We start from the raw sequence: 27981 nt of genomic DNA on the forward strand, positions 1-27981 counted from the left end.
GACATACACAACAAAGAACATAAAGTGACTAAAATCATACATACAAAGTAACCAAAGCAAATAAGCAACTCGGACTCCGCTAAAAACTGGGAGCATGGACCAGGTGCACCGGTAGGGTAAGCATCCTCTGCTTTTCTAGAAACATCCGCCGAGTTGCTCATGAAAAGTCAAGTCCGGGGTAGACAAATGAGGAAAGGAAAACTATGACACCGTGAATAAATTAGTTTTCATGGTGCAAATGTATACATCATAAAAAGGAAAAGGAAAACATATCAGCAAACACATTATATTACTAATATAAATAGATGGTATCATTGATATTATTACAATATAAGACCAAATAAAAATGAAAAAAAGGAAACAAACAATCAAACAGACAAACAAAAAGAAAGATAACCAAACAAGACAAAACAAAATAATGGTATATTTCATAGTTTTAAGTCGTATTTCTACCTTGAAGTATTTTTCCATTCTTGAAAGATGCTTCACTTCTGCGCCCAACTCAAATGCTGTAAGTATTGGGTCTTTACTTGATAATGATATGTAAGCCTCACTTGCAAGACCTCGGTATGCATTAAGTCGATATTTGGCAGACCGTAACTTGTCAAATTTCATCTTGTTTGTACATTCCTGGCACGCACATTGAAACTTGTGTGGTTTGTTGATTATCTCCCCTCGAAGCATCAACAACTGTACAATTTCATACTGGTTCTTATGTGCTGCTAAAATCAGAGGAGTAATATCTGGCGAAAACTGCGATTCTTCATAAGTAGTCTTGTAGAAGTAGTCATCATCACCAAGTTTTTTGCGTTCTTTCCACATTTCAAGGTATCTTCTATGTTTAAGAATTGTTTCGGCGATCTGAATATGACCTGCACTGATGGCTTGAAGCACAGCTTCATAAATATGGTGTCCACTTGACCGATCCAGCAATACCTCGACAATCTTCAAGGGAAAAACAACCATATCAAGTATGAAATTTTAAAATTTTCAGGAATCAGGAAGACATTTTGCCTTTGTTAATAATACACAATAGCACATTTTGGTTAAATGACATAACCCAATTGAAGAATATTTGTTATTGACATAAACCAACAGTAGCTATCAAAATCAGATGCTAGTAAAGGCAGATAAGTAGTCGTTTCATTAGATTTAATGTATTTTTTGTTGCGTTATTTCATTAACTCTCCTACCAGACATGTTGTAATCTATTCCAATTATTATACACTAAAGTCGATATTAACATACATCGAAAACATCATAAAATTTCTTGTTATTATGTATCGGGTATTGTGTTTCAATTACAATGATTGAAAACGCTTTTGCTACTATCAGATTAATTGTGTAGATTTTTTTCTAATTATTTGAAAAAGTTTGTAAAAGCCTTTGATTAAAGAGACTAGCGTTAATCTTCATTGTAGTTGGCATTGTTATCGTAAACAGAAGATTACATATATTTGATACTTTTTTAGTTTTTCTTATGAGTATTTCTGGGTGTAATAAACCATTTTTTTCAAAAATTAAAATAAATTGCGGATCTTAAATATCGATAAAAGATTCACGTATTTTTCATCAATAGTCAGACTTCATTTATTTGCAAAATGCTTTACACCCTTTCGGTCAAAATGTGTCGTTTATTGTAAATACATACAAATATGTCTCACGTATTTGTAGTTTTATTTGGAAAAAACTTCGATAACACATAAAACAATTTAAAAAAATGAAAACATCATTTTTGAATGACAAAAAAAAAAAAAAAAAAACCAAACAAACAAACAAACAAACAAACAAACAAAAAACAAAAAACAAAAAAAAAACAAAAAAAAAAAAAAAAACAACTAACAGTCAGATTGATAGATCTTAATTCAAATTGGAATATTTCGATTATCCATGATTGAGACTGACATTCCTTGCAGTTTGGTCTAATTGTATTTCCATCTTTGCTTAGGCTTCGAACTTTTGTAAGATCTTCGCTAGTATGAAAGCTGCCTTCTTAAATGACATTTCTGGGTTTTGATAAGCATGCATTTGAATGAATACTGATATTGCTGTACATCTTACAATATTGAATTAGGCTAATTTATATCAAATGGAATATTCTGAATTATGAGCATATACAATAAAATCACATCATCAACACATTATCATATGAATACATCGCTTATTGTTTCGTATTATCGTCACTGATGAAATACTAATACATTCGTTTAGTACGTTAAGAAGAACACTGAAAACATAATAGGACGTAATTGAAATATATATGCATTGTAATGTTTATTAAAAAAGGTTCTATGGATACTTTAAGAAAAAACAATCCCACAAACATTGGGAGCACCGGAAGGGTATACTCCATTTTATTTTACAAACAAAAACATTTATTCCTGATGACAGTTTAATATGCATTAATGAAATGTATCATGGTATCTGAAAGTATATAACCCGATTCAAAATGCTTCTCTCTTAGAACTTTACACCCTGGCAAACTCCCGAATGACGTATCAGGACAATTTTACTACTTTCCTTTGCCTAATCAACTTCAATGTCTTTACTTACTTCTTTTCGGCATTCATTATCCTTTATCTATAAAGCAGGTGTTCAGTGTAAGGAAATCAAACATAGCACGAACTTTTTATTCGAAATTTTAATGAAATATCAACAAAGTTGAGTTTGGATCAGCTGTAATTTGATAAAATATTTTTGGTGATATATCATGTTTAGCCACTTTTGTTCGGTTACATAGGTTACAACACATTTTAGGAACTATTTTAATTCATGCAGACATAGCTTTTTACCTGAATTGTATCCAAAAAACCAAACAAAAAGAAGAAAGGTAAAACACACACACACACACACACACACACACACACACACACACACACACACACACACACACACACACACACACACACTAAAGCTCAGCCCTTAGATTCGTTGGAGTTTCAAGGAGTTACCGCTCATTAGCAGCAGTTTACATATATAAAGTGTTTATTGTTGTTCTGACAGTCAAAGCGAGTAAAACTGCAGGGAATAACGAGAGAGTCATTTTTATTGAATGACCACTACCTGATGAACTGCCTTGTATACTGAACAGTTGGGCTGATATCAGACAAATAGTAATTAATCAAGCCTCAAACGTTAGAAACGTCACAACGTCGCTTTCGACCAATCAGGTTTTATAGAAAGCGATACACCCAACAGCGAACTTTTCATATCACTAGTTCATTGTCCGTGGTCTGATATCGCAAATATCGAAGTTGATAAAACGACCAAATAATAGAAAATAGAAAGTTTAAACCTTTACTCACAGTAGTCAAGCAAGATAGTGTTGAAACAGAGGAGTACATATTTGGTGTCTGTACAACATTTGTCATCGCATATTGTACACGCGTGTAAATTTGGCAGTTTTTTTATTTCTAAATTACATAAAATGCCCGCTTCCAAAACACAATACAATAAATGGTACTACTTTTAAAAAAGAATGTCAACTACAGTTGGTACTTGATTCGAACATTCAAAATGACGGAAGACATTTATTTGCAAATTTTGATATGCTGAACACATGTTTTAAGGAATTAACTCTCATCAGCAGCATTTTAAAATTAAATGCAAAGTAAGATCTAAATCCCAAAATATTGTATACAAGAAGTTCTCAAATCCAAAAGTATTGAAATAGAAATTCAAGGCCAGCACCAAGAAGTTCTACCATGCGCAATACATGGAATGAAGCTTTGGTGTTTTACAAATTTTTGATAAATAATATATATATAATGATTTTACTCACTACTAATAAATGGATTTTACATTCGTTTTGTAATTTTAAATTTTATTTTAAATCTATGTATATGAAAGGTTGTTATGTGGTGTAATTTTTTTTTATCAGGCGACCTTTATTTTTATGCCTGTACCATGTATAGTTTTACTACTGTATGTTATGTACCGGTATTATGGCTTGATAACTAAGCATTTAAGGATCAACATTTTCATGAATATAACATTTTTCAACAGATTCCAAACGGGTATTTTTGGTATAAAATGAATCTGAATGATACTATATTCAGGCGCCTATTAAATGCTTATGAAAGTTTGCATGTTAGCACAAGCCACAAAGAATTCGACTAAGTTAAGACTGTGAAGGAGGGCCGTTTCTACTGATATGACGCAATAAAACGTAAACAGAAAAAGGGAAATAAATACGTATTTTGTTTAAGCTTAAAGTGTTAGATGTTTTATTAGACACGTAAACCAGCTCTGTTTTCTCAAAATGGTCGTAGTAAAGAAAGGGAAAATTTAGTCAGGTTGTATGTTAACATATTCCCGGATTTCGATGCTATAATCAACGGAACCAAGATTTTAGCGGAAATCAAAATAATGTAACCCAACGACAAAGACCAGGAATGGAAATCAGGCAATCAAAACAACGAACATAAAGTAACTAAATTAATAAATACAAAGTAACAAAGTAAATGAGCAACTCGGACTCCACTAAAAACTGAGAGCATGGACCAGGTGCACCAGTAGGGTAAGCGACCTCTGCTTTTCTAGAAACACCCACCGAGTTGTTCATAAAAATTCAAGCCCGGGGTAGACGAAAGAGGAAAGTGTTTATAGTACAGATGGAAACATCGTAACGATCAACGAGTTCATGATGACGACCATAAAATTTCTGCAGTGATGACTTCAATTTTGTAGCAACATGTCACTGTGCCAGAAGCCTAATTGTAATAATTGCGATACAAAAAGTTTTCGTAGTTACGGCAAGCTTTGGCATAACGTATGAGTTGTGATATGGAAACTCCATACGCTAGTGCTGAAGGGAGGTTGCCACAGATGAAAGAAAAGTTGACAATTCTGAAAGATAGGTCGTCACGTTTGTTGTAAAGTTTGGGCAGAAGTTTCCCTTTACCATCGATCTTTAAGTGTAGGTCAAGATACGAGACTGACTGTATTGTAAATATTCTAAATCTTGTATAAACTTAAGACTCAATATTTATGATATTCGGATTATGTTTACAACACTGCTAGCGTTATGTTGTAAAACAGCCCAAACGTCGAGCAAAAGACATTATTGCATGGTTTTATTTGCCAAAACAAATTTCAACTGTTCAAATTTGTATCAGTTAACATTCCTTATGAAAGCCCAGCCTTATACATACTTTTTATTAAAATGACCTGTACAAAATATACATGTCCAATAACAAATTTTGTGTTGACAAAAATTGTAAACTTTTATTTCTACCTTGCAAGTTAGTACCAAGGAGTTTTTCAGGAATGACTTTTCAATAAACAAGAACAGCTCTATGCCAAGGGTAAAGCGAGTTTGATTAAAGAATGTTTGAATCAGGTGCCGATCCTTAAATTCAGAATTATTTTGAATGAAATTTTATTTTTCACAAATTCTACCCCAAAAATATTCTTGCCACGCTTCACGCGACCTTACATTTACGTCACCCTAAACATAAGCTGGTATACTCCCTCCCCTGCAGTTTATTGCCACAGTACCGGAAAGCTTTGGTATTGGAAAATAACCAAAAATCAGAATACGTGTGTATATTCATAGTGTCATAATGGTCTTTAATTTCGTTATCATGATTCATTAATTAGATATACGAGAATGAAGTATAATTAGTACTGGTATGATAATTATGTTGTCATTAACATGACAATCCCAACTCTAATGAGTCTGAATTATAACAGAATCTACGTAATTAAATCCTTATAAAGTTTTCATAATTCATCTTTATTAGTCATTCTTGTCTCTCCATAAATGTATATCAAGATACTTGACTCAGGCCTTATACCCTGACCTGACTATAAAGACTTAAAGATAATATTAAAAGGAAAATATTCATCTATATATATTACATTTTTTTACATGTTTGATACAGCTTGTCAAACCATTTGTCTTAAAGAAGTCATAAGCCTGTTCACCGAACCTAACTAGCAGCTGATTTTAGGTTACAAACTAACTAATCTACGACTTAACAATACAGAGTTATCAACAGCACCAAATGATATAAACGTGATTAATTACAGGTTCAACTATGAATGAAAGAGTGATGATAAGTGCATATTCATTGTCGACTTCAACTTTCTATCAAAGGGATTTAATTCAACTAGTATGATGTCCGATTAAGAATTCGAGAACCTTTAAGGTAATGAAAGAGGTAAAAATACGATAATAGTTAACAGGTTAACTGTCAGAACAGAAATAAAGTAGAAATAAAGAAGTGATGCATTGAACTAATTGTTAGGGCAAATCTAATGTATGTCGCCAAGTTTTGATCAAAATCTAAGGATCCACTGTTGTTTATGGGTTCATGTAGATTAAAACGACAATTTCTCTAAATCAACTAGTTCAGTTATAGCTCTCTGAATAATGTGACCATAGACAAGTACGATGTTTCTTTACATACCAATAATGTACATTTCATATAGAGAAAATGCAATCATTGATATTGCTTTTAGTCCAAATGATTACTGCTTTCATAAAGTGTATCAAACATTAACTGTTTAAGTAAAATTTGTTCTCTTAAAACGAATGCTAACATTCTGATGAGAAATTTATGTTAATTGACCGAAGTTCAGCAATCCAATATCGTAAAATAGATACAATAAGTAGAAGTATAATATTTTACAAGGTCTTCGTTTACCATTTCCTTTCTTATTATTTCAATTATACTTTTAGACTTCTCTATTTCTTAAGAGAGAGATTATCTAAGTTTCCACATAATAGGCTAGTGAAAGAGATATTAATTCAACCACGATTCTGGCGGCAATCAAAAGAATGTAATCCAGGAACAAAGACTAGACATGAAAAAAAAAAAAAAATAAATAAATAAAAAAAATAACCAAAATAATACATACAAAGTAACAAAAGTAAATGAGCAACTCGGACTCCAGTAAATGATGCAGCATATAAAATGAAAGTTGATAATACGGAATAAAGTCATTGCGTTTGTCGTAGAGTTACGTCAATAGTGTCCCTTCACCACCGATCTCTAAGTGTAGGTCAAGATACTTTACTGTGTCTGTAGCATCCTTTAACTCAAGTTCTTCGGGGTGCATGCGACGAATAAAATCCCAGCAACTAGGATTGTTTAACGATATTACGTCATCTATATAACGGAAACTGAGATTAAAGCATCAAGATAAGCTAACGTTCCTACTTTTTGATCAGATCAGCTATGAAGTCAGCCTCATAAGAGTGAAGAAATATGTCAGCAAGTAGAGGATCACAATTTGTTCCCACTGGAATGTACTTTGTCCCCATTTAAAGAAATCAAACGTTATTTACTTTTCTTTCTTAGTCGTGAAAAGAGTTTTCCTTGTGTGATTTTTGATCAGGTCAGTAATCTATTTTTATACAACTTCACATATTTGACACTGTTATATACATTATTTTGGATGTGACAATAACAATGACCTTTATTATCCATTGTTTACTTAGAAATAAATAAGTATACGTATAGAAAGATAACGGCAACTGAAAAGAAAGGAATAGGAATTTCTGACGGTGACGAAATATTGTCAAATTATTTGCCTATTGTCAATTGCAGATAACTATGTTGTACTATAAACTTTGCACTTTAGATGTTTGATATGACTTATTAGTTAAAATTATAAAGCACTTTGAATATTTGAATAACATTGACAGTTCATTTATATATCAGTTATAAAATGTAGGTGCGCAGCGTGGCGTATAAACAAAGTAAAGGCACCATTACGGCGTGGGGTCAAGGGGCCGCATAAGATCCCAAGCGGGTCCAGGACAGAGCCGGGGTAGGGAGGTTCAGAGGGGCGAAGCCCTTGACGTAAAATGATCTTTTGCTGTTAAAAACTGAAATGTTTACTCGGTAGACGTGATTAATTTAACAAACATAAAGTCGGACCTCCATGCATGTCTAGCATGTGATATCAATTGTAAAAAGAGACAGTATGTAATGATTTATATAAAAAAAGTAAAATCAAATCAAATTCTGGTTACAAACTTGATGATGGACATGCCACCGTGATTATCAACTGAAACGGTATTGCTCATGTCCTGATCAATGGCGGATCTAGAGAGATAATTCCTGGACTTCGTTCAGTACAACAGCGAGCAAATACTAGTATTATCCCCTTTCGTCTGGTACTCCTCTGGAAATTCCCTCTGGATCCGCAAACTTTGATATAATTCAAATATTATTTCACCATGAAATTAAATACATGTAATCTACCTGTTGGGAACTTGAAAAGATGGATATCGCCCTCCTTAACGCCCCGCAATTCCCGACAACATAGGAAAGTATATTTTGCAGAGACACTGATAATTCAGAGAGCTATAGTTTCTGTTGGGTTTTCAATGTTTTGTATATTATTTGTAACTTTAAAGTCGTTTTCAGACTGAACAGCTGCACTCTCAGTTATGTCGTCAATTCGGAACGTCTCCCTCATTCGTTTGAAAACCTGACCAAGTTTTCTCACTTTCCGTTTTGATTTAGTCATGACTTCCCTCTGGTCGAAAGCGGCGCTTACTTTGTCTATTAACTTAAGCAGTAAACCGTAAGCGTTTAATACCACGTGATGACGTACCGGAAAATAGAATCAAAGGAGACAAGATTCGAGCGAAATCGAAAGAACTTATTCCCAGGATAAAGACTAAATAGGGAAAACAGACACACACTTGCAATAAAAAAAATAATACGTACAAAGAAGCAGAATGAAATGAGCAACCAGAACTCCACTAAAAGCAGCGGGGGCATGGTGGGGTAAGCGATCTCTGCTTTTCAAGAATGGTCCATCGAGTAGTTTGTTAAATGTAAAAAAATGCCGGGGTAGATGAAAGATAAAAGGAAAACTAAGACATGGTGCACTCGGGTGGGTAAACAATAACGATCCACCTGCCCATGATTCGAGAAGCCTAAATGTTAGAAGTGTAGCACGGTACTACAAATGTCCGCATATTTTCGGCAAGCTCTGGCATAACGTATGTGATATGAAAACTTCATATGCAGGTGCTGAAAGGATGTTGCTACCGATAAAAGGAAAGTTGACTATTCGGAAAGTCATAGTGTTTGTCGTATTGTTTGGTCAATTGTGTCCCTTTTTCATCGATCCTTAAGTAGTGGTCAAGACCCAGTGTCTGTAGTAGCCTTTATATAAAGTTCTTTGGAGCAGATGAGATGTATGTTATACTCGACCGAAATTAAGATTGTTTAAAGACATTATGTCATCCATTTAGGAAAACTAAGACCAAAGAATCTGGCTAAATGATGTTCCCTTTTTCGGATCAGATCAGCTATAAAGTCAGCTTGATAGAAGTGGAGGAAGAAGTAAGCGGAGAACAAATCTTTCCGGTTGAAATCCCGGTATGATTAGAAGATAATTTGGAATCGTTTTTTTTTTTTTACAAAATATAGAGGTTCTCTACCAAGTGCCACGTATTTGTATCTAGGTGTTCCGTTTTTCTTTTGTTTTTTTTTGTTTTTTTTTTTAGTAACAACGATGTTTAACATTTATTAGGCGGGATTTCAACTGAGTATGGATACTAAGAGTAAAAGAAGTGTATAGAGGGTTGAAAAATCATAGGTCTTGATTATCATGCATTTATTATTGAAACATTATTATCGATCGTTACATGACAGATATGACTTGTATATGCAAGGAGTGTATAAAATTGCAATATAAATTCCCGTTATATTGGTTCTGATTATTAATCTATCTCGTCCATATTTTTAAAAAAAATATGCCAACATTATGTGTAGGCACGTGCATACAGTGCCTAACGATAGCAATGCCACTGATTTAACGCATTGTCTAAAATAGTTCCTTTCACTACACGATGTTTTTTGTGAAAGAAAAACAATGAAATTCAACAGAAAGTTCTTTTGTTAAAAAGATTAGTCGCTATGGGACTTTGATAGCTTATCATAAAAATAATTTAAATAATTTATTATCAACAGAAACTTTCAAATTTATTTTAGTAACAAAGCAGTACTGTAGGTAATGACGCCAGCATACATGGTAGGCGATTTGAAATAGGTAATACAATTTAAATGCTTATGAAATAGTACGCGGTAGATGGTATAATTCAAGTATGAAGGAAACTCAAAATACTTTAATCCAACATTGAGGTTGAATAATGTTCAAAATTCTGAATTAAAGACAAAATATCTGAGTAGAATACAACACAATGTACGTGTTCTATAAGACCAAATGCATATAGTTCACCGAGTTCGTTTGCACTGATGATCAGAAAAGGAGAGAAAATAATGTGTATATTGTTTTTTTTCTTTACTTCTGCTAGATATTAGATATCCAATTTAAAATAATTCCCAGACATACCGAACAACATAATTAAATATTAATTTTACATTTGTAGAACCATTTAAACAATTATCAGTAAGTGTTAGGAAGTACCTTTTTCCCGTCAACAACTTACTTCCTGGATTATAGATAATATGTTAAAAAAGATTGAAATTAAGTAGTTAGAAGTTGATGAAATACTCGGCTTATCTTCCTTCTTCATATGTTTTTAAAATTCAATTTTAGATCATTATTAACGAATCATACTGCCTCGTGCACGATCTTGTATTTCGTTTAATGTGCCTGTTTTTTCTGTCTAGTCTTTATCCCTGGATTGCATTATTTTGATTTCTACTATAATCTTGGTTCCCTTGATTACTAATGTACGAAACACTCTGCAATTGATAAGAATAACCACCCAAGTTACAGTCATCTCATTATATTTTACAAACTAATAAATTTATATAAAAAGATATATAATAATAAAAAAGTAGTAAATGAATTACCAAAAAAAAAAAAAAAAAAAAAAAAACCACAAAAACAAACAAACGTAAAAACATTTGCTTACCTCAAGATGTTCATTTTTGACAGCCAAACGTAGAGCAGTTCTTCCTAAAGCATCAATACAATCCACATTAAGGTTGATATTATCAATCAGAAGCCTCTTGACTGTTGGTATATCACCAAACTCTGCAGCATGAAGGAACTCTTCTTCTTGATCTGCAAGCTGCCAACGTTTACAAGATTTATTTAGTAAAAAGACATTTACAAAAACATTTTCCTGTTCAGTAAATTTCATCTTTCACTTATATTCCCTTTTCAAATTTACCACGGATAAGTAAACGTAGAAATTATGATTGTTTATCACTTTAAATTCCGACGACATAATTGACCAAAATTACCCAAATTGAGCAATATTCATAATTAGAAGTATTATTCCATAATTCAATAAATCACTCATAATAAGGCACTTGCTATATCTAACAGAATACGATAGGTGTTTGTTGTTTGAAATGGTTACAGAATAAAACACGACTTATTCATGCACAAGTGGTACAGTTCTGGATTACGTCATTTCCTAAGTGATAACTAAACTAGTTTCTGATCGTACCGTAACAGTGTCCGATCCCTTTATACCCCAACATGAGATCACTTCATCGATTTCATAACACCATATCGAATAATGTAAAGAAAATGAATTGCTTTAATCTGTAACAATTGTAAACATTTCCTACGCTCAGTAACATCCCTTCCAGCCTATTACTAAAACAAGAGGTTTGATTTTATTTTCACATAGCATCATTATCTTCTAAAACAGGCGATAAATATAAGTACGTTATAATCAGAATATTTCCATATCAGATGTAGCTTCATTTAGTATCAGTGCGTCTATAAATACAATACAATATGTTTTAAATACCAAAAAAGTAAACAATAAGTAGACTTCGAAATACAAATATTCCACTGATTGGTTGAAATATCTTGTGATACAAAGTTATGGGGTAATGTTTCCTCTGATTTGTAAATTCTTTTTTTTGACATAACCTATTTAGAAAAGCTATCAATTGTTTGTTGAAATGATCCATAAAGCAAACTAGGGTCTAGGTCAAACGGCTGCAAAATGGAACACTTACCAAGTAAAAAAATATGTGATCAAAGGTGTGCGGATAATTTCAACTGTTATGCGTATTTATCGATATTCTTATTTCCCTACAGATATTTTCTCCGCACATCATGAGGTGTAAAGATTCTGAGGAAATAAAATACATTTTGATCCTTTTTAAGTAATCCTAGAATCAGCTTTTGATTTACTACAGTTGAAAATCATTATATTCAAGGCGCTTGTATGTTTCGCCTTAATATTTTCGATTGAATTTCATTAAAGAAATAATCTGATTAATTTTGAATTCTATCAGAAATATAATAATACAAATGTACTCCAACATTTCTTGTCCATCTGCTAATATATAAACTTCTAATGTCATCAGGTAGTTTATACTGATAGTGTGAAATGTGTTATTATTAATAACAATTTATTTTCTCTGCAAAAATCGTAAAAATGTAGATACATCTTCTTCCCCAAACCTCCATTCAAGATTTTCATGACCATTTACTCAGAGGTCTTTATCATTTTATTTATGTTAATTTATGGAATATATTATTAGTATGTACTACTCTTCACAACCAATTTGAAATAAGCTTTAGACTTTATAAGATTTACTACGGTCATATAGAGGTCTTCATCTGGAACGACCAATCCCACATTGCGAATTTGTTGATGTTTGTGCAAGATAGTTTCACATTTTTTTGTATAATTAAAAAACGATTCTGGGAAATTATCTTGTTAGAAACTTTAGAGTTACACACTGATCCATTGGATTATATATGATTTAATGAATTGTGCAGTTTAGGAACTGAATACATTCCAATCATAACTTACAACAACTTAATTTGAAGCTTCCTGATAAGTTCTATCTGGACACAACGTATAACCTGGCATGGTTCTATGACGTCATTAAAAGTAACGTTTTGATTAGGAACCAATCATCATCATTTGGACGGTCACCAAATAGAAATTGAATTATAAGGATTTTTTTTCTAATTTTAGGTTTCTTAACAAATTTATTTGAAAAGTCATTTACTCTCTCTAGAAATCACAACTTACGGATGAGAAATAAAATCAAATGTTTTGTCAAAGACTTCAGAATCAAAGTTTTACAGGACACAGACTTTTGTTTTTTCACATATTGATGCACACCATTTAGCTATTTTATTCCTTTTGCTGATAAAATCTCCAAGGCGGCATGGGGGAAAAAAAAAAGAAAAAAATCATATGAAAGGTCAAATTGATGATTGATCAGCTTGTTTGCTTTCAAACATTTTCTGAGCATTGAGGCTTCAAATTTAATAAAAAGTTTCATTTATAAACTGATTGCAGTCATGGTGAATGATTTGTATACTTGTGTCAGAGACACAAGAGTATTTCTGATATTTAAAAAATGTATTAAGTATAAAATATATTGCTATAGTTTACTGTATTTTTTTAAACAAGTTATGACAGTGCAATAGAATATAATTTATTGCAATGACGCATTTCAATCAGTTGTATTGCTATGATAAGGTGTCCGTACCTAGTGATGTTTCTTAAGAAATCAGTTTGTTTACACTGAATATTAAAAATATTTATCATGAAAATTTATTAGGCTAATAAACGGCTTTAAATGGGTGAAATATAATGTTTTTTTTCGTTTGACAAATCAGGGTATTTGGTGAAATAAATTAATAACCAGGACTCAAGTAATCCAATAAAATCAGGTTCACAGGAAGAGTAAGCGTCCTCAACTTTACTAGAAATACCAATCGAGTTGCAGATATAATATCAACTCGGATTTGAAAGTAAGAGGAAAACCATGACCTTATTACTTCCCTATGCATCAAAACCACTTTTTTTTGCTTGCACACAAAACCTTAATGTAAATAAATAGTTTTAGTTTCATGGTAAAAAATGATTACGCATATGGATGAAAAATATATAAATAAACAAAATAAATTATTGGAAAACATTTCCGTCATATCGTCATATTGTCTGATTGTTAATCTATAATTAAATAATCCTTGTCATCCACTTATTATATTACTATCCAATGTGGCACAATGTTACCGTTACCATGATTTAGATAATAAATAACCTTTTTCCAAGTGTTATCACCTAGTCTTATGTGACACAGATAATTTAATAACGATCTAGTGTGCATAGTTTTAAGAATTAATATTCAAAGTCTCGGTTTTATACAAATGTACATTATGTACAATGATGAAAATTTTAGTGTACAACACCAAAACTGTTTTTGTCCTTCAGACTTGGTTATTCTGTACTTTTAAACTATGCAAATTTCATTTATCTTATCATGGAAATATAGAAAATGCAAATCACAAAGTAATAGAAAATCAAGGAAGTTCTTTCTTGTAAATTTAACTTTAAGGTAATACCAAAGAAAAGAAAAGATTCTATAGCATGCAATTAAACAAGAGGGATTATTTATAATTAACATAGTTGCTTGAATGATGTAGAGATATCCGGCTTTATAACTCATATTGACTGGAAAATGAAACCTGATTAATATGAAACTGCAGTCGTTATTTCAAAATGATATCCGTCGTTATCAGGGGTTTGGTCTGGAAAAAATAGTGTATTCTTCCAGAAGCTTCATTTAAAAAAAATTAACATAAAAAAAACATTGCACGTACTCCTGTTCATAAAGGACATGACACATCACACAAACCGAATGTATTAAAGATATCGACGACGTCACATGTAATGCATGCTTTGGCTACATATTTACATCTGTTTGAAGGGATGACAGAATTATCCTCGATTATATGTACTCACAATCGTCACGATTGAAAATCCTTGATCACACAAACCGAATGTATTAAAGATATCGACGACGTCACATGTAATGCATGCTTTGGCTACATATTTACATCTGTTTGAAGGGATGACAGAATTATCCTCGATTATATGTACTCACAATCGTCACGATTGAAAATCCTTGATCACACAAACCGAATGTATAAAAGATATCGACGACGTCACATGTAATGCATGCTTTGGCTACATATTTACATCTGTTTGAAGGGATGACAGAATTATCCTCGATTATATGTACTCACAATCGTCACGATTGAAAATCCTTGATTTTAGTCCGCTCATGACAGCAATTCATGAAAAATAAAGTCGCAGTATATGATCGTGACACCTAAACTTATCCAATTTTTAATGACCGTTTCAAGTAACCAGGAACATTGTATTGCTATTAAATAAGAATTAAAACTTTGAATCATTCCATTTCTTCCTGTAGTACGCAGTTAACTTACTATATCATTGGTGAGTCTTTTATCACGCATGAATGAACCACAAGGTTAGTGGTATATCGTAATTGCCTGTCGGCAAGCCCATTGACATCAATGCTTGGTGTATTGAAAATATATTAGTATGATAAATGTTTTATTCAAGAAATTATTCAAATATTTTTTTATATAAATCTCAAGTTGATACCGATACACATTTATAATTATTGACTTTATTATAATCGCACGTGTCATTGTGAATTCTACAGTTATTTGTTTTTTTTAAAGGTAACGATATTTTAAAGTATCAGGACATCAGACTGCAATTTGACAAATCAAGCAGTGAATACGTTAAACATAGTTAAGTGGAGTCCGAGTTGCTCATTTACTTTTGCTACTTTGAAAGTATTAGTGTCATTAGTTATGTCCCTTGTTGTGTATTGCTGTTTTCCATGTCTGGTCTTTGTCCGTCGATTCATTTTTTTTTATTTTCACTAGAATCTTGGTTCCCTTGATTACTCTATCAAATAGTTTCTAAGAATCATTACGTAATTTAAATTTCTTAAAAGAAAATTTCTACCCATGCTTCAATAAAAATGAGCACAAATAACATTTTCACTCTGAACTGTAATCTTAAATATTGCTAAATCTAAACTGTTTTTGTGGTAGCGTTCCTTTACCATCGGTCTGTAAGTGTGGGCCAAGATATGAGGTTGACTTCACAGTGTCTGTAGTATCCTTTATCTCAAGTTTGGGGCAGATGCGATGTATCAAGTCCCAGAAACAAGGATTGTTTAGCGATAGTACGTTATCTATATAGTGGAAACTGAGATTAAACGATCTAGCTAAACAATGTTCTTTTTTTCTGATCAAATCAGCCATAAAGTCAGCCTCATAAGAGTTTAGGAATAGGTCAGCAAGTCGAGGAGCACAATCTGTTCCCATTTGAATACCGACCGTTTGTTGAAATTTCTGAAATGCATGCCATATGAACGTGCTCAATCATCTTTCTTTATCATGAAATACAAAATATGCCAGAAAAAAACTGTATAAACAAAGAATCCTTATAAGAGCGATTATGACTTAATCCCTATAAACTCTTAAGGAGGTAGACCTAAGGTAAGGGAAACAAGTCTTATAAATCATTGAAACGTTTGCATTTAGGCTCTTTATATCAATCTCATGTAAGCATCAAAGTAACTTGGATTGATTTAATGCAGTTTCAATTGAAAACATAATAGGTGAAATTGAATATGATACCAACATATCACTGATTTCAAGAGTCATGTCCCTTACCCAAGGCCTACCTCCTTAAAAATTCTTTAATGGAATTGTGTATTAATGAAAATTTAAACGTTGTCGACTATGTAACGAGAAAAAAAATATGCCATTTAACAAACATAAAACGATACGGATTTCCCTTTGTTTTACTTTTCATTTCCTTCCTCTTTTAAAGAGCACTAGCTGATTATTCTAATCCTTATATGTTATTTTACTTAATTAAAACAGAAAAGTTGCTGGCTGGTGTTAATGATTTTTAACTGTGAGCATGCTTATCGTCACAAGTCATCTGTATTTATAAAATATCAAACTTTTTTTTTAAATATTACTTCAATTTCATCAAATGATTCAACATATTGCTGCGTTTTAACCTTAAGGTGTGTGGTCTTATTGTATAGCTTTATGTGATCAATATTTAATTTTTGTTCCTATCCCCAGGTTAAGTGAATGTGTTATGCACTTGTGAAATTACGTATAAATAGATGAATTAAATTTTTAATTTTGTAATTTTAATTTTAAGCCATAAGACAAAGGTAACAAAAGAATTTTAGGGAACAAATATAGACCGTTTCGTAGATAGTTGTGTGTAGTCAAGCTAATTGCTTAATTCTTTTATCTGCTTTTGTCTTTAATAAAGCTACAATTTTATTTTATTGTCAATAATCTAAGCACGTGCAAGTAAAGCAAAACAGAGTCTCAAAGACGATGAATAGAAACCATTCCCATTAATCAAACTCTGAATAATCATATACACATCGTATGAAGCTTTCTGTGAATGAACCGGAAAAGAGGTGAATATACTTCCTTCTGATTCCAGTATCACGATAAATTTTGCCTAATGTACCAAAATCACTTGTGAATAAGAAGATACAATGTTATATAAATTAGAATAAAGCGAATGTGAAAATTAAGCGTTAATAAATTGTATGAGTATCATCATGAACCCGTGGATCGTTATAGTGTATCCATCTGCACCGTGAAAACTGATTTATCCAACGTGTCATAGTTTTCATTCCCTCTTTTGTTTACCCCGGACTTGAATTTTTATGAGCAACTCGGCGGATTAGCTTGACTACACACAACTATGCTCCCAGTTTTTAGTGGAGTCCGAGTTGCTCATTTACTTTTGTTACTTTGTATGATTTTAGTTACTTCATGTTCTTTGTTGTGTATGTTTGTTTTCTATGTCTTGTCTTTGTCTCTGGATTACATTCTTTTGATTACCGCTAAAACCATGGTTCCCTTCATTATTCTTACGAAAACTGGTTTTGTTTTGTTTATTGGTTATGTTAGCAGAATTGACGAATAAACATATTCCAGTTTTGTGTAATTTAAGCTCCCTTCCCCTTTCCGCAAACTGAGTTTGTTTCTTGTTATATTGCCACTGTTGAAAATATTAATTTAACACGAAAGGCTCATGAAAGATTTTCTTAATTGAAGTCGATAAAGGTGAAAGGAGACTTTAGCTTAGATAAGACATTCACATTGTCTTAAAGGTAAAACAGGTCCAGAAATAATAAGAAAAGCATACAATATCAAATAAATCCATATTCAGTAATCAATGTAATGAGGATCAGATCAGTAACTAAACGTTCTTATTGTTCATTATAGTTTTAAAAATAGAAGACAACCAATATCTCCAAATTATCGTTTCAATTGCTTCATATTTCATCTGTACTAATTTGCCTAACATTTTGTGCTAACAATACACCACCTACCATTTCGGGGCACCTTAATTATTTAACACTTATTGAGCTTCGTTCTGTTCATTTTGTGTTAGAAGTTAGAACACCAGAAAGAGTCGTTTTGCACTTTTAAGGACAGAAACTACTTTAAACAGTTGTTTGAAAACATTGACCTTTTAGACGCTTTTAAAGTTAAATTACAGACAGACAACAGCTGAAGTAATTATACAAACCTCTTCGTGTTTCATAAAGAGCAGGACTCAAACATATTGTAAAACTTGGTTTACAATACACATGAAACATTATGAAATCATTGGTAACTGTTCTTAGATTTTAACACTTTGTCTATGGATGTGCGAGCATTCTATTGTTGACGTAATATATAATATGTCTATCTCCTAAATTATATTTTTTTATGGATGAAGATAATTTCTTAACATCTTTAGTTATTGTACATTGTACTTATTGTACTTTTAATGTACATTTGTTTGTAGAGGTTAAAGCGACTCGGCATATCAATTTTAAGATCATTTGCTTGTGTTTTGTTCTCGTTTTACTTGATATTATTACAATAGATTCTACTGAGTTATAAACCGCAGACTCAATGGAACTCTGTCATGAATTCTTTTGACTGTATTCATGTAAGTCAGATTAGTTCATTTAGTACTGGTGTACCACTAGTTTATTTAATATAAATATTAATGCAGTTTATGTAACGCATTAAAAGTAATATTAATTTACTGCTCATAAGCAATAAAAGCACCGTTAATATTAGATTCTTGTGTCTTGAATATTGACTCTCAAACCTCAGATTTATTGTGATACTCTGCTGAGTATCCATTCTTCATAATGTCTAAGATATTCAGACACTAAGCTAAGGCGTTTCCCATAAAAGCATTATTCCCGATAATATACAACAGTGACAAACGCCACTGGTCTTCAAATCAAAATGTTAATAGACACTTAAGACATTTATTATTGATACAGATGATGTAAATATTGATTCTAGAGAATAGTTGATATAATATTTCTCCTGACAATAAATGAAACAATATTCAGATATTTCAGGTAGACAAAAAATCACCTGTCGTCTGTAGATGCTGTAAACAATAGACAACAAAACGATCATTTATCATGATATACAATAACGTTATATTAATCATTGTGCTTAAAAATGACCAAAGATGAACAAATATCACGAAAACACAATTATCCTAATAATATGTTAATGGTACAAATAAGAAACAAAAAGAAAGTTTCCTTTAAGAAGGTAAAAATGAAATAAAATGGTATTTTGAACGTAAAAAAAGGAAAAAAGCAAAGATAATTATAGCAATAGATTTAGCATTTAGTAGGAATAGAGTTATTTCACTCTCCTTTCTCGTGTGTCGTTTCCATGCCGAGTCACATCACAGATTTAAGATAGTAGTCACTGCTTCTCAGCCAAAAACGTGGTATTAAGGGGCAAAGAAATAACTAGTTGGCTCATATTCGGAATAATGTGCCGGAGAGGAGTAGATTGTTAAAGAATTCACGAAATATCTGCCATGGAACATTAAACCACGCTTAATAAAATATTCCAACCATCAATTAATCAATCGGTCTATGAAAGCAGTACTTTGTTATCATATTATTTTCATTCGGATTCAAAAGATTGAAGTGGAAGTGCTTCTGTAATTAACAGTAGGTTGTTTATGTACAAAATAAACTAACCAACATGTTAAAACAGCATTACTGGTCATTAGAAGGAAGGTGTAACGCAAACTAGGAAATCATACACAGGAAACTGTCAGAAAAAATATTTGATTCTTAGTATGAGGAACAAAATGATAAATTAATATGTTGCAAGTCTAAGAGAAAAATTTCAAAAACAAGTGGCAATGACAATAATAAATGAAAAAAATGATAAATTAATATGTTGCAAGTCTCAGAAAAAAAATTCACAAACAAGTGGCAATTACAATAATAAATGAAAAAAATGTGCCTAGTTTTCATACTACACCCTTTGACCAACATAATGACTGTTTTGTTGTGTATGTTTTATATTAATTAAGTTAACTTTATTTTATAATTGATACATGAAATCGTGACAAGACTAAAGGGCATGTCATGGGTCAGGTAGCTTACGTACAAGATCTAGGACTTGATTAGTTACATATAGCATAAGAAACAGGTGGCAAAGAGAGAAAAATAGGAATGATAATCGGGAAGTCAAAGGATGGCGAATTCATTGACATAAAACACTCACAAATAGTAAAATCTGGTCCGACAACCATCTGTCGTCTCGCCAATAGAGCTATCACTAAGTAGGGTTATTGTAGATCTAGTTATAAATAACAATTGTGTACTTTTTGCTTTAAAATTCAATTAGTCATATACAAAGTTGTCGACCAACGTCGTCACAAAAGACGCCTTTGTTCAGTTCTTCAAGTAATTCAATCATTCGTTTTTCTGCATCTGTTATCACATCAAAGATATTAGGTAAAACCTATAATGCTAAGACTGAGATATAAAAACTATGGCAGCCACGTTTAATGCTCAATCTGTATATTCCACCTGATGTGTCTAGTAGATTAACTCTAGCAATGGCAGAATTTTATTTCGAATCTGATAATGGCAATAGTTAATCCTGGATAGCAAAGATGACAGAAAAAATGAGTCACAAAATATATCTTCACTGTAACATATCAAGGCTGTTGTATTCAAAATATGTAAAATAAGAATAACCCATTGAATGATTTTTCAGGGGACACATAATAAAAAAAAATAAATAGTGGCTCGGGTTTCATATGTTTAATGATAGGTATGTCTCTTTTCACGTTTTTAGACACAGATTTAAAGATCGATCATTTGTTTTTATTGTTACTATTAATTGAACTAAAGTTAAATTATTTACAATGTCCTAGAGTTTCAAAATTGACATGTACTATTTGCCAAAACAACGTTTTCTTCTACTCTAGCTTATAGACTTCTCAACGTATATAAGTCTAGTAGAGAATAACAAGCCTAGCTGTTTTTGAATATTCCTTGTCAGAAAAAAAACTCAGATTCTTATTGTTTCAAAGGTCATAGATTAGAATTGTTTAGAAAACCACTATTAGGACTTTAAAATATTGAATATGATGTTGTTAAAAAGTTGAGAATTCACGCCAATTATTTTAAAGGATTTTCCATTATTTGCATATTTAAATAAAAAACTGTACTTTTAAGAAAACAACCGTATTCATGAAGCTTATAGATCAATTGCTATAAGCAATTTTAAGAGTATTAACTTCACTTATCAATAACAACTACATAATCTTAACATGGTTATGAAAGCATGGATCAAAGTCGATAATGTCATTAAAATAAATCAGTTATCTGATCCATTGCATTAAATGTTAGACCACGTTTATCAAACAAGAAATTCCTCGGATTTATAGAAAACCCTAAGAAATAGTTAATATATATATATAATCTATGCATACTATTGTTGTTGGTACTTCAGCTATGCTTTGTGTATTAACAACATACACAGTAAAACAAATATTATTGGCAATAAGATTATTGGGTCAGCAAAGACAAAGGTCTCCCTTTGATAATTAGTAATATAGAAACCTATTTTGACATAACATTTAAGTGAGTGACGATTCAAGTTGGGAAAATGCAATGAATGGCTTTATTGTGTAGTGAATAGTAACACTCAATTTACCATGATCTGACGAGATTGTAAATTGATTAACGACGGCGCTTTGATATGGCAATTATGTCGGCAAAAATTCTTAAATCTTCCTCAGAAAAGGGTTCACCAAAGATTATTGTTACTAACTGCAAAATACTTAAACACGCAATTTCAACTGTAAAGGTGAAACAAATATTGAAATTAAACGCTGGAACCGTCATATCAGGCACAAAATAATGTCAATCCTATGGTACAAACTGATTCAGAGTGTACGAGTTATCAAGGGAACCAAGAATCTAGTGGCAATAAAAAGAATGTAATCGATGGACAAAGACCAGTCATGGAAAACAGACATACACAACAAGGGACATAAATAATGAAAACAATACTTTCAAAGTAACAAAAGTAAAAGAGCAACTAAAATCTGGGAGCATGGACCAGGTGCACCGGTAGGGCAAGCGTTCTCTGTTTTTCTAAAAACACCCGCCGACTTTTTCATTAAAAGTCGAGTCCAGAGTAGAATAAATACGAGTATTCAGTTTGTACTAACTTGTATTCTAATAAGTGAGAGAAAACAGAATAATATAAACTTAACTAAGAGCACGGGTTATATGAAAAGCCACATGTTTACTTCTGTTTACTATGACATTTCAAACAAAATATCAAAAACAAAAATATGTCGGCTTTTTACCCATGAATCACATTTTGCATGATCCTTAGCTGGAGAACTACTTAATAGGTTAAGTACTACAGTTGATAATATTGTTGTAAACAAAACTACTTTTTATTATAAGATATAAGGAGATTTATTTTTTTTCTTCATTTAAACAAGTTTCCGTTATTTTCGATAGAACAATGGAACAATAGAACCAAAACAAATAGCAACAAAGACCTTCGTGACGTAAAAAGGCTCTAAATGAATGTTGTAGATCATCTGACGGCTGGCTAATACCTCGTACGTTCGGCAGCCTTCCATTGCATTAAAATGAATTTTATAATGAAAGTACATGATTGAAATGATCAAAGTACATCCAAACGTACTCTGAACCCCTAGAGCAACTATTCGGGGTTAAACAATTTTGATATTTCCAACTTATTATTATTGCTAAGTACAAACTCGTTACTGAATATTTCGATTCGAATCACATTAGCATATAAGCCACAAAAGTTTACTGCGCTTATCAATTTAGAATTATTTTCTGGTCGAGAAACAATTTGTCGACAAATTAAATAAAAATAAGTAAAGGTCATATTACATTTTTTTTTCAAAGTTTAACATAATGGCGATAGTTACGGATCTGAACGATGGATACTCAAGTATCGTTCAATTAAAAATTTTCAACAAACGCTAATTGACTCCGTTTACATTGATTTTACCTCGCTAATTATCGTGTGTATGTGTGTTTTCTTGATTCTATTTTCTATTTTACAACAATAACTAGTAGCATTTAATACCCCGGTTAACGACCCAATGAAGTTCGAAATATGTGCGTCCATTTGGAATATATATTTAGATTAAAAGCGAAGAAATTTTGTCAAAATTTGAGTATTTGATTGATAATTGTTTAACTTTACGATATTTTACACTTTTCAATAAATTATTCCAGATAAATGGACTTATAAAAACCTTGGCAGCATCAGCGTCTGTCATATCCTAAAAACAAGTGTTTTAGGTGCCGCCTGTAAATATGCACTAAAAATGTTACAACTTCTTCAAAATGTTAAGATTTTTAAGTTTCACTTTGGTAATATAGACCAAATAATTGTTGATTTACAATTAAATTACATGAAAAAGATCAAAAAAGATTTTGGAAATTTCACTTTTTACCATACACATCGCTCGCAATAGTGAAAGAAATAGCTTCTCTTGAAAAGAAAAAAAATATGCAATGCGTTTTTTTTTCATCCAGTAAATATTATAAATTTAGAAGTTATACAAGAGATCTATTATGTGAAAACAACCACCTTCCCAAGAAGCCGTATTTATTTTTCATTATGTTATTTTTGCGAAACACATTGAACAAGTTTTAATGGATAAAAAAGAGCTTTTTTGTTTATCAGATAGCTATACATAAGCAACAATTTTTGCATATTTTATAAAGAAGGCATCAGAGTAAATGTAACACACATATTTTATATTTTTCCGCTCTACACATAATAATCATTGATTGTGTGGACGCCTCAGCACTGAAACAATATATAACCATTGTTTTTTTCTTGTCCCAATCTGCTTTGATCTCGATTGTAAATTGTAGCAAACTATGAATTTTAGTAGTAAAACACAGCTCATGTTTTAGCCACTTCTAAAGGAATGGTGACACTTTTACGTGATTTATTGATATTAATCTTACTTGTGAGCTCTCAACTGAGTTCGACATGATGCTGATTCGAGTTGACCCGCCTCGCCTCTTCCACATTCTCCTTTTACTGCCTGACATGGTCTGTAATTTAATATTAGACACAACATGAAGTTTGTTTGCTTTATTGTTAGAAACTGATTTACTCTTGCTAGTCCATGCCATATTTTGTTTTGTTTTGAAAAAAATCTATTTCTCCAATAAAGAATAAAGTTTCGTATTATCTGAACGACAGTTACAATACCAAATTCTTTGAATCAATATCAACATTTAGTCCAGAAAAGTGTCACTTTAATATAATCCATGTCGTTACCCGGAACAATTCACGGTTTTGCAAGAGACATCAAACGACTTATCGGGTGTAATTCTCTCTATACAGATTAACATATCGGTATTCGTTCTCATGAATATAACACAAATTTTTATAAGTCATGTCATCAGCAAATTGAGAAGAAGAGTGATATTTCCAATGGTTGACGTCAACGATTATTATAGACAGTTGATATTAACAGGTGTATACTGGTCATTCATTCTGCAGCGATTGACACGCCAGTTAACGGAGCCGAGCAATGTCTAATGAATCGATCCATGAATGAATAAAGTATTTACCTTGCAGTTTTTCAATCGTACTTTTCTATTAAGTAAATATCATTTTTTTTTGCAAATTTCGCAATTAAAAGTTGAAATAATGGATATTAGGTATATAAATGATGATTATTCCTGATATAAACGATTTAATGTAGATTTCAGGATTATTAAAATGTTAAAGTAAATATTCATTTTTATATTGATATTCTAAATAAAGATCATCACTCATAAATAGATTATTTAGATGGAATATAACAAGATTCCAATTAAAACGTATGTAGTTATATGATCGAAAGTGAACAGTTACTCAGGGTCAAACTTCATTTTCAGTAATAGATTTTACAAAAAAAAAAAAAAAAACACCAATAAATGGATTTTGTTTGTGGATAAAACAGTACATTCTCTCATGAATAACGTGGACGTTGGTTACTGGCGATATTCTTTTTTACACCGTAATATAAATCTTAGTTTTTGGTATGTTTTTAAAGAAACAAATATTGCTGTTTTGTCACTTTGACATTCGAGAATTTGATATTTTTTCAGATGTTTCCCTTTATCTTTTAGCACAAATTTGTTAAAATCAATTGTTTTTGATTACTGTTCCGATTCTTAGAAATAGTGAGGAGATACAGGATACCTTTCCGTGAGCAGCTCTACATTACAAAACATAAATATGTTTACAATAAGGTGACCATATGAATATTCTCCTCAACGGTAGTTTTAATCATAGTCATGTGTTAGTTATCAACCTTTGTCAACATAAAAATAATGTTGAAATATGAGGTTATTTGTATGGCGTGTATATATTTATATAGTAATTTTATAGAAACTTTTAACTGCTTTAAGCAAAAGCTGGTATTGGAAAAAAAGAAACGGAAGCTATGAATTAAGCGACAACAAGGATACAGCTTCATGTATTTTGATATTTCATCCTTCTTTATATCATGTAACAACATCGATTCAACTCAATTAAGCTCTTGTAAAGCAAATTACTTTGTAAGAACTACAAAGAATATGATGTTGACAAAGTATACCTGTCTTAAATTTCAACCTGATGTATAACTTTGTCATCCAGAAATCAATATTGGTACTAATGAACTGCTTTGAAAAACTCTAAAGAGACCAACAGTAAGCAGAAACTCAAACATTTCTTATAACAACTTAATGCTTTTGCTAATTACGGTCATCTACGTAAAGAAAAATAAACATTAAGTTTTATGTCGGCATTAAAGGCATTTATTATGTAACCAGTTTCATACTTTTTATTCTTTCATCCTTTTATTTTACAAAGAAATATTTCGTTCCTAGATCAGAAAAAGGAAGCTTTGATCCTCTAGAAGGATGAGCTTGATGTAAGTACACATATATTAAAACCTGCAAGCTGTACAGTACTTACACGTACTATTAAACTTCTTCTGTATTAGAGTGAACGATTGTTATAATGAGCTTTTGAGAAAATATATTTTATCATTTTACAATTCCATGCTTTTTAATTAGTAATCTATGAAAATCAGACACAATGCGATTTATCTATGCCAAAAGCCCATCAAATTCACGGTTTTTTTCTTTCAGATAAAATAATTTAGTTCGGCTGTTGTACCTTTGAAATTTTTATATGCATTGGGTTAGTAGGCAATAGTTTTGATTCTGATTTGATTGATTTAAGTGGGGGATAAATGTATAGTTTATAAAAATAAAATACAGACCCGAGAACAGAAAGGGCTATCGTTTCAATAACACACAACAGATGTGGACCAAAAAACATTGTTTGTCCACAATCTATCACATCTACCATAGCCAGCGTCTGAATTGTGATATGGATTAGTACTATGATCCTGATATAAGAATAAGTTTAGAGTAGTTATTTATTGAAAATATTGTAAGAACTTTTAAAATGTTAGTAAATTGTTATAATTTCTGGTATGTGTCTCATAAAAAATCTCACGTTGAGATTTTCCTCAAAGCAAACGTTTTTTTCACAAATCTCCAATTTAAAGTGATTTTTTTGGTTGAAAATATATAGTTGAGAATCTTCATGAAACCGAGCAAAGATGGTGCAACTTTAAGAATTACATTGTTGATCATTGATGGACTTTTAACCATCATCTTAATTACACGGAACGAATAACTTAGATGAAAAAAAAAATATTTAAAAGAAGAATGAGATTGGTGAGTAATCTCAGAATTAGTTTTAGTTTAATATCAGTGATGAGTTTGCAATTATTGCTATATTCTGATGAAACTACATCAGAATTTTAAAGTATGCATCTCATTGTTCTATAGAAATCAAGATAATTTATGTGGGTGTGTGTGTGTGTTATATGAATAAAAAAAGGATGAGAACCAAATAAGATAACGAGATATTGAATTATTAATTGTAACTAAATACTTGTACATAGATACCAACTTGGTAAGCCAAAATTAACAGCGAATAATTGTGTTAAAGTTGTCGTATTGTATTACTAAATCGTCGTTTTTACCTACATAAAACAAAATATTTTGGCAAAAAAGATGCAAAATTAAAAGGTTATTATATAAATAAGTGTATAATGCAAATTTTCTCCGATTGGTTCATTCTAAGCCCGTACTTAGCATGCATATTGACCTCACCGGATGCACAGTTCATCAAGATAAATATAGTGGAGCTAAATATTTTCTGTGAACTTAACCTAACCATATCCTATTTATTACATCACTTTTAATGATAAAATAATCATTTCAAGGAGACAATGTACATGTATTACATTTGTTATATTAAACTGTGGCACACGTTTTGCATGAAAAATATATATAATGAGAAGAGAATATGGGTATAATTTACAGAAAAATACGCGATGGTAACGTATCAAAAATTATTGTTGCCATTGGTTAATACATGTGTGTAATAAAGCAACATAATTGACTAAGAAATGGGCAATGTGAAGACATGATATACTTTCATGTAATTTAATTACAAAAGACTTCATTTTGGAGGTTCAAATCTGATTTTCATGTGCAGTACAGCATTTTAAGATACATGTCACAAAGGAAGATGAGAAATAATTCTGTATTCTATGCACAAAAACAAGAATCATGTTCCACATTTGAAGTTAAGACATTAAATCCGTTGATAGAACATTCTAATGACAGTTCAGTTGACACAAAAATAATTTACATGATATCAAACGAGCTTGAATGACATTAGCGCATTGTTTATTTATAATATCCTAAAATTAACTTTTTGATAAAAGTGCTGAGCTTGTGAAGTGTCTGCAATATGATTTACGGAATAATC

At 31.5% G+C, this 27981-nt stretch overlaps 1 protein-coding gene and 1 long non-coding RNA gene across 4 annotated transcripts in view; one reads left to right on the plus strand and one right to left on the minus strand.

Annotated features, from left to right (window-relative positions):
- Nucleotides 1-24299, minus strand: part of LOC148616077 (short transient receptor potential channel 7-like) — a 38867-nt gene extending 14568 nt beyond the window's left edge. Inside the window, exons 1-3 of one of the 3 annotated variants that reach the window (XM_088582763.1) lie at nucleotides 24114-24299; nucleotides 10853-11011; nucleotides 454-945 (exon numbers count right to left, since the gene is read on the minus strand). In XM_088582763.1, coding sequence (XP_088438889.1) covers nucleotides 454-945; nucleotides 10853-11011; nucleotides 24114-24284 — 822 coding nt within the window. In that variant the 5' untranslated portion in view covers nucleotides 24285-24299. Of the gene's footprint in view, nucleotides 1-453; nucleotides 946-10852; nucleotides 11012-14674; nucleotides 14694-14958; nucleotides 15148-24113 lie in introns of those variants that run through there. The other 2 variants (XM_088582764.1, XM_088582765.1) reach the window with 2 other exon arrangements.
- The window catches only part of LOC148616078 (uncharacterized), a 53111-nt gene continuing 31528 nt past the window's right edge, over nucleotides 6399-27981 (plus strand). The window contains exon 1 of the long non-coding RNA XR_015922106.1: nucleotides 6399-7344. This is a non-coding gene — a long non-coding RNA (uncharacterized LOC148616078). The remainder of the gene's footprint in view (nucleotides 7345-27981) is intronic.

The sequence above is a fragment of the Perna viridis genome, chromosome 5 (genome assembly GCF_037379345.1).
Source record: "Perna viridis isolate PV_CMFRI_1.1 ecotype Kerala chromosome 5, ASM3737934v1, whole genome shotgun sequence".
Classification (NCBI taxonomy): domain Eukaryota; kingdom Metazoa; phylum Mollusca; class Bivalvia; order Mytilida; family Mytilidae; genus Perna; species Perna viridis.